We start from the raw sequence: 16,570 nt of genomic DNA on the forward strand, positions 1-16,570 counted from the left end.
TATTAAGATCTGCCCATTTTGAAATTTTAGAAATAGCTGTTGGCATTAATTTTTGAGGTTGAAGCTTAGTTTCTCTGCATTCATTGATAGGAAGTCATTAGAAATGCATGTTTTCTCATCAACGAGAATCCACTACTTTTACGAGAGCCATACAGAATTGTCTAAAAACATAGTAGTAGTAGCATATTTGCGAACAACTGATTATAGCTTTAAATACTTAATGATCTGCTGTTGAAAGGTAACCTACATGCTAAGGAAAGTTACATTGTACAAGACAATATACACTACCCGACATTGAAAATCCAACATCAAAGAGTGGCCTGAAAATTATGCAAATTTTAGGGTAGACTCACGTCAACCGAATTATGCAAATGGTGTTAAATGAGTAGCTCTCCAGCAAATGTTGAAAAGGATGTGAGAGAAGGAACCTTCATAATGTTCAATTTTTGTGCCATTATATCTGCTAGGGAAGCCATTGTAGAAAATGCATTCAGGTCTTAAAGGGCAGGTTGGTCCATGCGATAAATCAGAGCTGACGTGCACCTGGACACGTCCATAGTGCACTGCCGTGGCAACAATGGTTGGAACAAGGAAATGTGGCAGGTTCAAGGGTTGCTGTGTTCAGAAGACTGACTATGACAAAGGGTTGACAGGGAATGTAGAGTCATTCCTCAGAACACCATCCATAGTCTCATTGACTCAATACCTAGACTTGCTGCTTTGTGTATTGCCGTCCAAGTTGGTCCTCCATTCCGACTGAGCCAACACTTTTCTCGCTCTGTATTATGCAGATCATTTCGAAATAAAGATAACTTATTGTTTGTTGCTGTCTTTCTCTGTTTGCCGAGTTTTGTCACTTTATAACCTGTTTTTGGTGTAACATTTTTAACGTTTTGTAGTGTAAATTTCTAGAAAATTGAAAATCTTGGTTTCATAATTGTTAGCTTGCATGTCACGTCAAAAGGATGGTTAGCAGCCCAGTAGTAATGGACAGTGTGTCTAAAGGACAAGGATGTAATCAATATCAGTGTATGCTTCATGCTTGCTGGGAATTTCTCATTGAAAGGGAGCAATTTCAAGTCCCTGTCTCAAGCGTGAAGGAAGTAGTTAGTTACCAGCTCCTTTTATTGGTTTCTGTGCTCTACTCAGTTGAACTCAATCAGACAATTCATTTCAGCTCCACCTAATAAAACAGACAAGTCATTTGTAAAAGCTCCTTTACTTTTATTTATATTTTAATGAGATTCCTGCATATCAGCTTAGAGTATTTTGTCTCGTTTTTAACTTCATTTTAACCATGTGTGCCAGTTAATTTTTTAATGTGCCCAGTCCTGTTGGATAGGGAAAATACTCATATAATTCCTTCAGTGTAGTACAGTTGCTGGTACTATGTGATCACAGACATCATAAGGACATCACCAGAGTGATCACTTCTAATACTTTTGTACTAGATCTGTAAACTTTATATTTATATAAATGTACCTTTATATAAATTTTCATGTGACCTTTATATGTGAATTTTTTAATGCTTTAGTATTTATACCATCAGATCTAGAATTTTTCCAGTCTGAGTAATTAATTTATTCTTCTACCAAAAAATTGAGTTAGATTTTATAAATTTACCTCTTCTTTAGTGTACAAGATGGCTTTTAACAGATCAAGTAAAGTTCTAACTTTAAACTAGATTATAGAATTCTTAAGGCACATCTTCTCTTTATACTCACCAGAAGTAGTAAATCTAGAGTATTAAATTTAAATATCTATTGCACTTGTAATCTAATTTATTGGCAGGAGATGAAAGTGATCATAAAATATGAAACCTTAATATGTTGCAGATCACAAAGTCCACCTGCTAGTGCTCGGTTGTTAGACAATGTGTATTCAGGAGTGCAACTGGAAACTTCTGAAATGGTTATAGATGAAAGTGAAGTTCCAGATAAAAGTATTTAAATAAAAAGCTGTCATCTAGATTGAATTTGTAGCCATGTTCTCAAAAAAAAAATCAATTTCAAACACTCTGTATTAAAAGTTAACGAGTTGCTGACTTTTGAAGTGTTTAAATTGGATTGTTTTTACATAATATAATGAACTTTCCTTTAAATTTCTCATAAATCATTAAATAAAGCAGAACAGTTTAATTAACAGCTGTTGACACATTAGTAAAAGGGGCCAGGAATTCAGGGTGTTTGGAATAAAGTTTTTGAAATGCAAATTGCTGTGAGAAAGCAAATGTTTTCTATATTAATTAAAACTTTGTTGTTCCACTCTTGTTTTCCAGCAGCAGTTAGAGTATTCGTAGCAATTGTAATGAATATGAATAAAATAAGAAAGCAACGATGAACTTCCTTTAAGAATGACTTGTTTTGACAAAGGGAAGATTGTTACATTCATCAGCGACAGATTTTACTATTTTAGAATATATTAATTTAGCAAAATTTGTTAAAAAACGGTAAATATTTCCCGTTTTTCTTGTATGTAAGATATGTAATATGTATATTAAATAAATTAGCTTAATTTACATTGATAGGTTTGTTTATTGAAAAGTCCAAAATTGTCCACGTAACAATGTTTGGACATTCAGTCTACCTATCTTCAACGTTTTTGGTGACTGCCATCCTAGCAGCAACCCAAGTATGACTAAAAACATTTATTCTTTGACTGTGTCAAATGCAACCTTGGCTGGCATCGTGCCAAAACACTTAGGAACATCCAGAAGGGGGGTTAATTATGTGCTGCAGAGTGAAAAGGTCACATGAGGGTATACTCTTCTGCGGAAAGAGGGAATTAACTGCCGAAGGAAGGGAAGTCTCGTGTCATCAAGTGATCTTGGCATCAGTTGTCTTTTGCACCTTTATTTCATATTTGAAGAAATAAATGTGAAGTTTTGTATTGATTTGCAATACTGGAAACCAAAAATTTGGAACTTTTTTCATAATGTATGAATTTTACGTGAAAAGTTCATATTTCATTGCTTTTTTTTTTAAAAATAAGATTCCTACAAATTACATAACTATATATTTTAGCAGAAATATTCTTTCTGTTGGTTAAAAAAAAGTTAACGGGTATCTGCCCCATTGGAGAGGTGTCTTCCCTGATCACAGTTGATTTGTGGCATTATTGTGACCTTTTATGCATAAATTAATGTCTTTATTTTTTTCTAAAGCGAATTTATTTTTTCCCTTCGTCACTTCAGCTATATATAGTAATGCATTTAGATTTTAGGCCCGAAATTAAAAATTATTTACTCTAATTAATCACTATATAATATTTTAGCATATAATTATTAAGAAATTTCTTTTTTTCTCTGTATATTAATGCACATGTGTTTTCATTCGAAGTTAGTTCGTTTAGTTATATAATAACTATTAATTACGTTATTGTTATAATAATTAGTATAATTTTATTATATTATAGTCAGCTATGATTATATTAGTATTTATTGTAATGAAAGTTATACAGTAAAATATAATAATGAAATAATTATAACAATAATTTTGCAGTAATAGCTATTTATTACACTATCTTAAAATTATTTATCTATAGCAGTGTTTCTGTGGGTCGCGGGACCTGCAGCAGGGTGTCGCCAAAAATTTAGCAGTTTTGATATTTCTTTAACTTATAATAATTTTACAATTACCGTAATTTCGCACGTATAGTCCGCGGACTATCTGTGTTTAAAATGCAAATTTTTGAAACTGCGGACTATCCACCAGTGCGGATAATACGCTGGTTGTTCACGGTTAAAATCGTTGAAATTTAATAAACACGCTGTCGTGAACTGCCGATGATCAAATATAAAAAAAGCGCAAGATTCCAAGAAAACATTCGTATGTATCGTATCGATAGTAAACCATAGAGCATAGTGCAGAATGAATGAGTAGTAGCAAGTAGAGCTCCTAAAATCCAGGCTCGCGCATCAAGCGATGCCGGGATATGAGCCAAAGAAAGTCTTGTGTGAGCACTCACTTAGCGCAACCAGAGTCTTATATCCCAGTATCCTTTGCACTGCTTTAGCGCAACTGCCGGGAGGGGGAAAAGTAATGCATCAGCTCGGTTTTTAGGAGCCATAGTAGCAAGTACCTGGAGTAGGAAGAAAAAAGCGTGATTCGTTTACTTATAGCGTGGTTCGGCAACACCGAGTGAGTGGGGTCGAAGGTCACATTTCATTACCACTTATCACGAGTATAGCACGTTGCACAGTATTTTATTTTCGTATTTTGTCTTTCATCTTCGATAAAGTTGATGAAACATCGCCGAAGTTTTTACTGCTGAGTTAAACTCAAGGTAGTTGAGAAAGCTGAATAAGATGAAATAGAGAAGCGGGCCGTTATTGGTTTAATATTAGTATTCGGTGCACACGGGATTTGGCTACTTTTGGCGACTTTATGATGAGCAGTGAAAACGGGACTTATACGATGAGTAGTTAACGAGTCATTCAAAGAAAATATATAGTTAAACATAGTATATACTATGTATATAGTATATATACTATGTATGTATACTATATATATAGGCGTTCTTTGGATCATTTTTGGTGTTGGCGATAATTTTCAAAGTCGCACCAAGGCTGCACCGTATACTAGGATTTTACCCCGTTATTTTGAAGTGGACGAGAAAGCGGTGAGAAATTGGTGCAAACAAAAGGATGTGTTTAAAAGGCATGGGAATGTTGCCGTATTAAAAAAACGTAATTTCAGACGTATAGTCCGCGGACTATCCGGTGGTGCGGACTATCTGACGATTTTTGAAATTTTTTTTATATAAAATCGTGTCTGCGGACTATACGATGGTGCGGACTATACGTGCGAAATTACGGTACCAAATATTTTTACACAATGTATCTAAAGATAAATAAAGACAACACAGGCAAAGAAAAAAAGGAAAATGTTTCTAAGCATTTTTTTAATAATAGAAACGTTCATTTTATTTGCTTTGCACGTGATGCTGTGATTTTGTCTGTTACTTATTTAAAATTTTCACACTGTTCTATGTCTTAAAATTATAAATTAAAGTTAATGACCTAAAACTACAATAGTATATTACAGTACAAGTGAAAAAATTGACAGTTTCATTTACTTGTGTGTCGAATTTGCGCAATGCTTATTAAGGTCCCACAAAATTTTCATAAATATTATGGGGTCCTGAAGGTCGCAAAAAAAATCTGTGATAAAAAGGGTTCACGACTGAAAAAAGTTTAAGAAACCCTGATCTAAATTCAAGCTTTAAAAACACTCATACTTATATATGAATAAACATATAAATGCAGAAAATTAAACACAGTGTAATGAAACAATTAATTACAGATTATGATCAGCAGATTATCTTAGATTTTATAATTTTTTTCAAAGTATATTAATGTGCAAATATTTTATTTCAAAGTTAAAAATATCTAATTTTTTGTTATTGTAAAATTATTATAATCCGTTGTGATAATTATTATATTGGAATTCATTGAAATAATTATGCTCTAAAAAAACTAGGTAATTGTAATAAAATTATTGTATAGTCATGTATTACACTTTATCATAAAATTATGTATATACATAGCAAAATTAAACTTTGAAAATGCTCATAGTTTTATCAGTATACAAATAAATATCTGGTTGTAACGAAAGCTTTCTGCCACAAAATGTTCTTAATATAAAGTTAAAAAAAATGAAACCAGCATCTTTATTGCAGGTAGTAATCGTCATCCAAATCTGTGATTTTTCTGTCAATGGTAGTTTTTCAAAGCTTTTGACCCAGAAGCATCGTGACCCAAAAACAGAAACTTCATTTCAGACATCGTGTGCAAAATGGAAGATGGCACCAGCAAGATGTAAATGCAGGTGTGAAAAAAGGTAGACGTCCGAAGGAGCAATGTCTGATCCCATCGAGTCCGTGAGAGTCCGGCCGGCAAATTGCGGGCACATGTGGGAACATTACCTTTTTGTGTTTGAACTCAGTTCGATGTATCTCCGTAATAGAGCATTAACATGGACTAGCATCTCATCGTACACCTTACTGTTTTGGGTTTAACCCTCTTCTAGATACTTTTTGTGAATAATACCATAGCAATCCCACCATATAACAAAGCATGATATTTTTGTTAGTGAAATTGCCCTTTATGATGCTGCCGACAGGCTCACAGGTTACAGACCAGCCCCTTTTTGGCCGTTGTTGAAGTAAATCAACTTTTCATCACTGACGATCCGGTCCAGAATTTTGTTCTTGCCTTGATATTCTTGCAGGCCTGTGAACATGTCTGTCCTTATCTGCTTGCATCAGCTGGAGCAGCACCCAGATATTGAACATGTATGTGAAGTTTATTCGATGTGTAGCGTGACTAATGAACATGGCTTTAATATCTAATTCCTTAGCAAGCTCTGGAGTGGTTGCATGCTGGTCTTCTTCCAGACATTCTTGCAGTGTTGGGCCTCACCACTATCAGTAGGCCGGCCAGAGCGCTCTGTTTCTTGAATGTCAAAGCTCTTGTTTTTGAACTTTCGATACTGACCTTCACAGTGTCTCATGATACAACATTAATACCTAAAGATGTACACATGATTTGGTGACATTTTGTAGCTGACTTTTTGCAACAGAATTGGAATTAAATGATCATTCTAATCTGGTAAACCGATATTTCCATTTCAGACACCTTATACTTAACCCTTCAGCACACGCGCATCACTGCGCTACGTTGGTACACGCGCGGGACAAATTTTACCCCAGTGTTTCTTTTTCAGAGTTCACCCCCTAACGTATAAATAAATGTATTTTCTTTGTTTAAAATGAATGTATAAAAATGACTTAATTCCGTTAAACCTTTTTTTCCAGTTTTAATTCGAGATAACCTTACTTTAAGTTGTACAAACATTTCCATACTGGTTACCTAAAGTAAGCGATAAAATTCGAAATTTATGCAAAATTACTGACTTATATAAGATACATTATGTATTAGACTTATATAAGATACATTATATATTCTTATATTAGAAAAATCATTTTGCATATGTACATATTTTTTAAACATAAGTGTTTATTATAAAGATTGGTTTGATAAAGCACTAGAGGCATATGAAAAGGCTTCATTTTTACTAGCTTTTTTCCTTAAAACTCAATATAATGTCATACAATTATTCATATCAAAGAATAGATTCTAAATAGGAATATTACAAAATATAAATAACACATAGGTTTTCCGCCCCCCTACCTGAGTTTATTATTCAAATAATCTCGTTTTGAACAATCCTCACATAATGTGACAACATATTTTTACAAACAATTTCTTAGGGTGAAGGTCTGCTGCATCTTCTATTCCTGCCAACCTTTTTACTCCAGTTTTGAGTTTTTCGAGAGAGATATTATTGCAACCCTTTTCAGGGCATGTTCTTTTACAAGCTCTAATGCTAAATCCTTTGAGAAAAGCTCTTCGGTTCATATTCACTTGGTCATTATTTGATCGATGAATAATAAATGTATTTATACCTGCAATGTTCATTAGTTTGAGAAATACCGTTAGAGGTCAGCGGTGGCATTTTCTTGGAACAGAATAAGTTCCACATAACTCATCAACAGTATAAACATCACCTTTTGTAGAGTTGCAAAAAGTTATCATTTCGAGCTTGAGCTGCACTTTAGACAATGGAGCGATTTGATTATCCTCATGCATGGATGATAGAACAAGAACTGATTTATTTCGCAGAAATTCTTCTGGAATTTCACTCTTATCTTTTTGAAGTGTCCCAAAACATGTCAATTTTTGCTTTTTCAATAATTTATTGGCCAAAGGAATGCTCATGTACCAATTGTCCATAAGTTACATTTCTTTCAGTGCCACTTATGAGCACAATAAGCCTTTGTACAACGTCCAATGCCACATTTGATTGTCTATATAGTCTGACAGGCTGCTGACCTGCATAAATTTCTGGGTTGTATGCGTAAAATGTATGAGAATCTCACAAAGCAAAAGTGTTTATTCCATATCTTGGGAGCTTACTTTTATGTATATTGTCTGAATTGACACCTTTCTCTAAAGGGTTCTAATTTTTCGTCTATAGTACAATATTCAGATAAAGAATATATTTTTCGTATGTTTTTGATAAATATTTCAAAAACACTTTTTATAAGTGCAAGTCCAGCCGTCATCTTTATGCCATCAAACCTAATAAACCAGCAGCAAGTGGAATCGGTTGATAGACATTGTTATTTGAAAAACTGTTATTCTGCTTCCGTCAGCTGACCACAAATCTTTGCTTTGAGAAGTGCTGCTCTCAGCACTCCAGCGCAATATGATAGGAGAAATAACGCCTTCAATTCAGCTACATTTGTCTCTTGTGCATCACGTTCTCTAGAGAATTTGTTTCTTATTGATGAAATGTAAATGCTTGTTGATTTCACCAAATCTTCCATTATTTATTCATCAAAAATTTGCAATAAACTCTCAGTTTGATTTTTCAAATTTCTAAAGCTTTTCTTGACACCAGGTAAATATGTCATTATATTGTGCAGTCGTGTCCAAATGTTTTTCGAGGGTAATTATTTACTTCAAATTGTTCCATCTTTTCAAACATAAAAAAATCATCTGATGTCAAAGAAGATATGCTCCCTAAATCATGTGAATCATAATATTACAGGTCAGAATCAGTTTCGGGAGCACTTTCAGAAATATTAACGCACTCAGAATCGGAATCTTCACTTTTGCTATCAGTTTCAACACTACCGAGAAGAACCCGCAGTCGTTACTGTTCTCGCTCATAAGCACTCATCTCAATGAATTTCTCCCTAGAAGTGAAACTTTAGTACATGCGCGGGGTAGCTACAATCCCATTGCACATTCCTTCCCCGAAAACACAAAATCCCATGGACACGAGAAAAATTCCTCTGGACGACACCTTCCTAACCTTGATCTTGAAAAGTACATGAAGTACTAGAAAGGTCACATACGACATTCCCTTATTTTCTAACAAAAGACTATACGTGGGGTGGATTTTAGCCCAGCGCATGTGCTGACGGGTTAATGATAATGATTTTTTTACAAATTTCACAATACAGTGTTTGTTCTAAAGTAAGTCTCTTTCAGATGTCAAAAATTTTGTTTGACAAAATGTGATTAAACAAGCCAACTTTAGTTAAAACCGATATATAAATGTAGAAAACTATATATAGTTTAATTGCAAATGATGATGTGCATGTTATCTTATATTACTTAAAAGTAATTTTTTTTTTTTGAATCCTTATATCTGAGTTCTTTGAATTCAGTGAAAATAAAAAGGGAAAAAATAAGAATGGAAAAAATAGCTACGATTCATGTGCATCCACCCTATTTTGTGAATAAATCTGTTCGAATGGCACATGCGTGTTTGTGCTCATGCTCATGGCCAGCATGTTTAATCTATGGTTTGCTGTCATCTTGACTGTTTGTGATTAATTCTGCAATTGACAAGTAAATTGCAAGAATTATGCAGTAGGATAGAACAGAGTGCAATACATTAGTATAATTGTTGATCTTAACATAATATAGCTACATAGCAATAACAAAAGTACCATAAATATGGATAATCTTATATAATTATTTGTAGGAAGGTGATGTAAAACACCTCTCATCAGCATCTTAATTTACGTAAAACTCTTGGAAGATTTAATGTGCATGTCTTATTGTGAAATTAACCATTCATTTATTGTTAAGTTTTCACATAAATGAATTTACGGCATTTACATGTCGTACATGTGTGTTAAATGTCATTTACATGTGGTATAATTGTAGTGCATGATGTGATTTTTTTTCTAGTGTAGATTACATTTTGCCAGTCTAAGATGGAATTATCAAAATTATTTATTCAACTTATTGTCATATTTTGAGTCTTTTATGTTTTTTCTCCCTGTACAATTATAAAATCTTTTTCAGATTCCCAATAAAAATCCTTCTCAAATAATGGAAGAACTTGTTGAAAAGTTTTTAATTCCAGAAGATAAGCAGGTAATTCTTAATTACCTTTAATAATTAAAAAATAAATGTTTTGTATAACGTTAAAGTGTTTTCATTAAGGTATGATTTAATAGTATTCACTCTTTAATATACAGTTGTGTACAAGCATACTTTTCATGCTCATTCATACTATTTATATTCATTCAAATTCATAATATGAGTTATTCTGCTAACCTAGTTTATAATAGTACTCAGTAGTCTTTAAGAGTACATAATGTGAGCTACTTGAATCCACAATTCATGGCAAAATCCATTTAATGTAAAATTTATTTGAAGCTATGATAAACTAAACAGTCTAAAGTAGTTACTTTAGACCAGTATTTTCTAAGTTAACTGCAGTGCTTGATATATGATAGAAACAGATCTAATCGCTATCTTACGATTACTAGTTTATAAAATGTTGAAAATTTTATTTAAAATTTATAGAGTGCTGAAAGAAACAAAAACAATGCTCTTAGTAGTTTGGAGTGTAATTACTGATTGTACTCTGTAATATTGAGAGGAGCTGTATGAGTATAGTAAGCTATGGAAGATAGAATAAACATGATTTTAAACAAAGTTGGAGAAATTGAAGAAACAAGTCTTTGGCTGCCGAACAACAAATTAAAGAAATTCTGGTGTCGAAAGAAAATTGAAGAAAGAGTTTCTGCTGCCAAACAACAAATCAAGTTTCCGCTGCAGTCTCCAAGCAAAAGGGCAACTAAAAGAAATCCATAATTACAGCATGAAACAGTTCTGACATTTTAAGTTCCAAGCCATCTCTTCTTGTCCTTCTCTGAAGCTATCCACATATGATGGTAGGACCTCCTTACAAGTTTACAAGACTAATTTTTCTATAGTAGTAGATGAAAATGGATGGGATTCCCATGCCAAGGCCTGCCATCTTCCCTGAAAGCGAATACAGCAAATATTCTCCATACTCTGCCTGAAAACCAGAGGTTAGACTTTGAAGCTCTATCTGGCGCATTGGTGCTGTGGCGAGAAGTATTTAAAAGACTATTGTAGGTTTCAGTGTAAATCTCAGCAACAGGAGTCTACAAAAACAACCCAGGAGCTTGCCACAGATGTCTCTTCTCGCTTTTCACATGAGAAACAAGGGAAATCCTGACCTTCATTACTTCATCGATGGCATCCGAGATCCTGAGGTACAGAAAGCGCTACAAATCAAGGATTCAAGAACTGATTTAGTGTACAGTATGTAATTTGAGGCAGCAAAGGAAGAACCTCTTTGAGACTACCACCCAAACAGATTTGTTCATGCCCATGTGAATGTAGAACAAGAGACTACTCATCTAGGCGATTTAACCAGGAAATCAGTTCCTTGAGAGATGGAAAAGGAGTGGTAACAAACCAACTATAAAGTACTGGACCGGCATTGCTGGACGTCAGATAGGAAGGAACTACAGATCATCTAAGACATGGAAAGTAAGATCACTTCCCAGAAAGGAGGCAGAAAACAAATTATTGGCCATCTTGCAGAGCGAAGGTTCCCAGATAGTGAGAAAAACCCAATTTTAAGCACTTCATATTTCTGCAGTGAATAGTGGCAGTAATGGATTTTTCATCATGGGACATATCAGTGGAATTCCTTGCAGTATGACTGTTGATACAGGAGTCAATCTTTATCGTCTTCCAAAAAGATTGGCTCAGCAATGGGAAGGTGAGCTCATCTGGATGCTGCCCCCTGTATTATCTGGATGCTCTCCAGTATAAAATCAACAGCGATGAACATGATATGGTCATCTAAGTATTGCTGACAAGACAGTAATAACTTGAAGCAGTTACCTGCTAGAAGTTTGTATTTGAAGCATTCTAAGCATTGCCTCCATTGAAATCAGGAGGGGCTTAAAAACAGTAGAAAACAATGAAAGTCTTTTTAGGAAGTATAAAAACAAATGGGTGAATACTAATTATTTATTAATTAAGAGGTACTTCATTTAGAATTTCGCTGGAATCGTAGGCGTAAATTTGGCAAGTTCTCTGCCAGTGTTCTTGTTTCAGTGGTAGCCAACTTTCATGCTCAACGGGATATTACGTATGAACCATATATACATCTATCTATAAAAATATAAAAAGATGATTTATATGATTTTAAACATGTTTAAGCTACTTGCATTATAATGAATTTATCATATTTGGAAATTAGTAATGTTCAAATGGTTTTTGCACATATTTTTCTTAGCTTCTTAGTTTTTTAACAGTTAATATCCTTTCTGTCTTCCAGATGCAGCTATTCACTCACATAAGGTTGGCACACAGTTTTTCGGATTATCCTAAACGCCTCTTGTGCGTACAAGCCAGACTTCAAGCCTTATCTATTTTAGGTGAGAAATACTTCATAATTATTTTATGGTTTTAATGTAGTCAAAAGCCTGAAATCAGTATTAGTAACCAGAATATTTTCAAATGTTTTCAAATTGACTATATATGTTTTGCATACTTTCTCATTCTCTCGAAATAATTAATTTTAATTAAGAAAATAAATTTTTAAAGTACACTGCTGGCCTTTAAAATTGCAGCACCTTGAAGGAAAACATACAAAAAAGATATTTATTGCACATAAACAGTATGGCATGAACACAAAACTATTAAATTTGTAAGCATTTTTTAGGTTTACAAGGGTGTGAAATAAGTAGAAATAGCTGGCGCCCCTGTCAGCGAAAACGGCCCTTTACTCCATTAGGCATGGAGACAAACTGGGCTTGAATGACAGAAATGGGCAACTGATTCCATGCTGCCTCAAGTCTATGCTACACTTTATCAACCGTATTAGTTGGAGGGGGGTGGCGAGCCAGTCTCTTAGCAAACCATAACCAGATGTTTTCAGTGGGTGACAGACCTGAAGACCGTGCAGGCCAGGCAAAGAAAGTTTATGTAAAGAAGGAAAGGCTCCATAAACGTAATGTAAACCAGTTTGTTTTCTATGCTGGAGAGGCATAAAAGACAAACTGGTTTACATTACGTTTAGGGGGAGAATTCACCAAGGGATTTGGCGATGGAACCTGTTGTCAAGAATTTCCCCCTTTGAGATGTACCGGACCTGGCCGAGATTTTCCTCCTCCTCCACCACGTGTACAGAAAATTGAGGAACAGGGGTTAAGATGAATAAAAAAATTAGGTGAAGTTTCACTTTCACTGGCTGTTGAACTTGCATTGTCCAAATCGCAGTTTGATGTTATATCCGTCCATATGGAGGGAAAAAAAATGGAGTCATACAGCTTTAAACTCTTGATAAACATGACTGTCGAACCTGTTCGAACTTCGACATCAGCTTCAAGCTTTGGCGCTTTTTGGTTACAGCTGTTTCACGCATGCGCAGCTGTTTCCCTTTTCGTTCGAAGGAAGCCTGTCCTGCTGCTGCGAAGTTTTCCTTCTTAACAATACATATTCTTTGGACCAGGGTAGGAGATGAATACCCTGAGTATCGAGGAATGTCAGAACTTGACATGCAACATGTGGCCTTGCATTATCTTGTTGGAACATGCTGTTTGGGGGCCTTGAAAATAGGGCACAACCACTGGACGTAAGATGTCAGAAATGTACACATCTGCATTCAAATTACCCTCGATCCCAACTAGAGATGTGTGTGTCATATACCTAGTGGCTGTCCAAATCATCACACCAGGTGCAGGGCTTCTGAGCTGATATCGAATGCAAGCAGGCGAAGTTTGGTCTCCTCGGACACTCCAGACACGTATACAGCCATCAGAATACTGCATGTAGAGCCTGGACTCATTTCAAAATGTGACATTGTGCCATTCCTGTACCCAGCTTTGTTGTTTGGTACACCATAGTCCTCATCTCTCTATGCTGCATTTTATCAAGGGAAACCAAAGTAATGGTCACCCTGCTGATAGTCCACACTGCTGCAAATGTTGACATACCTTACGAGCTGATACTAGGTGTGTTGCAAAGATGCCTATTTCCTGTCTAATAGTCCGTGATGTGGTCGTGCGGTTTTGCAGGCTAACTTCACAATATGTCTGTCCTCTCTGGCGTTAGTCTTGGGAGGGCGTTGATATCCTGCATGCTGTTCAGTATGAACCTCAGCAATCCATTGATTCCATATTCCCATTAGAGTGGTTGGATGTCAGCCAGTGCGAATGATAATCTACACTATCACAGAACGATAATCTATACTTTCGATAGGCAACAATCCTGCCTCTATTGAATTTCAAGACTTGCTGGTAAGCGTTTCCTCTTCTTAGTCGAGGCGTAACACAATAATCTGAGGGGAACTCCAACCTCATAAAGCACTTTCCGAGTGAGAAATGTACTACACAAATTTTCTTTTATGCAGTGCTTCAGATGTCGCTTCTCCCTCCTGTGTAGCTAAATGCACTGAAATATTAATCATTTGTATATCCCAACCTCTTCTTCCTTTCATGTGAATTTGACGTTCATCAGATCATTTCTTCCTTATGTTGCAATTTTAATGGCCAGCAGTGTATATTTACACCTTAAATATTTTTGGGAGGAAGACATTTCTTATGAAGTTATATTCATTATAAAAAAGGTATTCATTATGTACCTTTATAGTGGATTTTGATTTATCTTTTTTATATATTTATATTACATATGGTATTCTAAAAAAGTAATCTTGTTGAAGGTTTTTCATAAGAATTTTATGAAAATAGTTCTAACTAAATATTAGGTATCTGCAAAAAGATAATTCGGGTTTAGACTACAAGTCTACAAGATTTATCATGTATTCTGGTTGATCACTGAATATCGATTTTTGGCTTTATAAAGCATTCACTGTAGAAAATATATCATAGAAATAAATGGAGATTATAGAGTACATTAAACCATCTTGATCATTTACAGTAAATAATTTGCATTTGTAAGTTTCAATAACATATTTCTGGAAAGATCAAATTTGTTGTCCAAATTTGGGAAGCCTTTGCGAAACTTGTTTCATGTAGAACTAAATTATTCTGTGCCACAAACTCAAAGTTGCTTTAAAGTTTTCACTTTCATTTGCTTCCCACCTTAAGGCAAACTATTGTTGCTGTTTCTTGTTACAATTAATCTAGTCCGATTTTATATTTTGTCATATTTATTGGTGTGACTTCCATTTTTTTCCCTTTCACTTTATGGAACTTTCACCAACACCAAATATCACAGCTGCAGCACAATTTCCATTTTTCTTTCATAAAATGTATGGCTTTGCATTTGAAACAGACACTAGGTTTGTTTCTTTTCGCAGGAGCCATATTTACTACTAAAAGGAACACTAGATCAAGTTTTTCAACTAAAGTAAATGAAATTTACTAACATTCAAATTTCACTTCATAAAGGCTACAAATGACTACAGAAAGGTAAAACATCTAATTCCACCAATTTGTTCAGGGTTGGAAGTGAATTCTTTCTCTAAAGTTATGTCCCCCTTTTCTCATAACCCTAGAATAGCATTCTTGTGCACATCTGCATTGAAGGCAACTTACCCTCATTGCAGAATTATATACTCCCTCAAGCATTTCCATCATACACATATTTTCCCCTTTATTGCTTGTCAGTTCACTATACCATTGCTCAAAAGCATGGGAAAAGTCTTCAAATGAATGACCTCTACAGATAAGAATATCATATGTATCTCTCATGTTTCTTCATGAAGAAAAGTTTGCATGTTATATGGCAAATATACTTAAAAAAATTTTAAAATGTAGTTTTGAATTACAGGTATGTTTTACAGTGGTGTGCATTAACCCTCTCGCTGCGTGTCCCACGATTTCCATGGGCAACGTAGAAGTAGCAAAATTTGTGCAACACGCGATTTCCGCAGGGATGCATATTTTTTATTTATGTAACTGTACAACCAGCTGTTTTCCCGTTCATGGTTTCATTTTGACTTTTCTGTGATGTTTAATTATTTATTCAGATCTGGGTTAACAGATGGCATTAATTGTCCATATTTTTGTGAAATATACAAACACATTTTGTGCGGTCTTTTCGAAGCTCTGAGATGTCTGTAGTTCAACTCTCAATCACGTGAGACTAACTGCTTGACATTTTGCTAGATATATCTACACCAATGCCATCAAGAAAGAAGCTCGTAGACATTGTGCTATTTGTTTCTAAAAAAAAAAACTGAAACTGGCAAAAAATTTTTTTTCAAAGAAATGTGTATTTGGTGCAAAGATGGCGAGATAGAATGCCTCAAGCCTTGTTTCGAAGTTTATCATATTACACTTCATTTCTGATAAAATATTTTGCATATTTTCGTTAGAATATATGTTTTACCATTATATTATATAAAATAAATCATAATTTGACCAAGATTAATTTTCAAAATTTTTCTTTTATTTAATTATTCTTCAATTTAAACTTTCCGACAACCTTTTTTCATGAGCTAGTTCTATACTTAAAAAAAAACTCTTTTACAAAATCTTTTTGTGTATTTCAACTCTAAAATATAAGTAGATTTGAAATATGTAATTAAAAAATTATGCAGTTTTTGAAAATACTTCGATAAAAATATTATGCAGTGAGAGGGTTAACGCCGGAATATGGTATTTTTGAAGTAACACTGTCACGCAGCACGAAAACCTTCCCGAAAACTTGTGCCTTTTGTGCAAGAACTTTCAGTTTTTATTTCAAATT

At 34.4% G+C, this 16,570-nt stretch overlaps 1 protein-coding gene across 2 annotated transcripts in view; it reads left to right on the forward strand.

The window, feature by feature from the left end:
* The window catches only part of HUWE1 (HECT, UBA and WWE domain containing E3 ubiquitin protein ligase 1), a 595,188-nt gene that overhangs the window by 82,259 nt on the left and 496,359 nt on the right, over window positions 1-16,570 (forward strand). For both annotated transcript variants that reach the window (XM_085806998.1, XM_085806999.1), the window contains exons 10-11: window positions 9,887-9,958; window positions 12,192-12,291. In XM_085806998.1, the coding sequence (XP_085663124.1) occupies window positions 9,887-9,958; window positions 12,192-12,291 (172 nt within the window). The remainder of the gene's footprint in view (window positions 1-9,886; window positions 9,959-12,191; window positions 12,292-16,570) is intronic.

The sequence above is a fragment of the Stegodyphus dumicola genome, chromosome X1 (assembly GCF_044657685.1).
Source record: "Stegodyphus dumicola isolate Sdum_Otavi_A_Nest chromosome X1, ASM4465768v1".
Taxonomy (NCBI): domain Eukaryota; kingdom Metazoa; phylum Arthropoda; class Arachnida; order Araneae; family Eresidae; genus Stegodyphus; species Stegodyphus dumicola.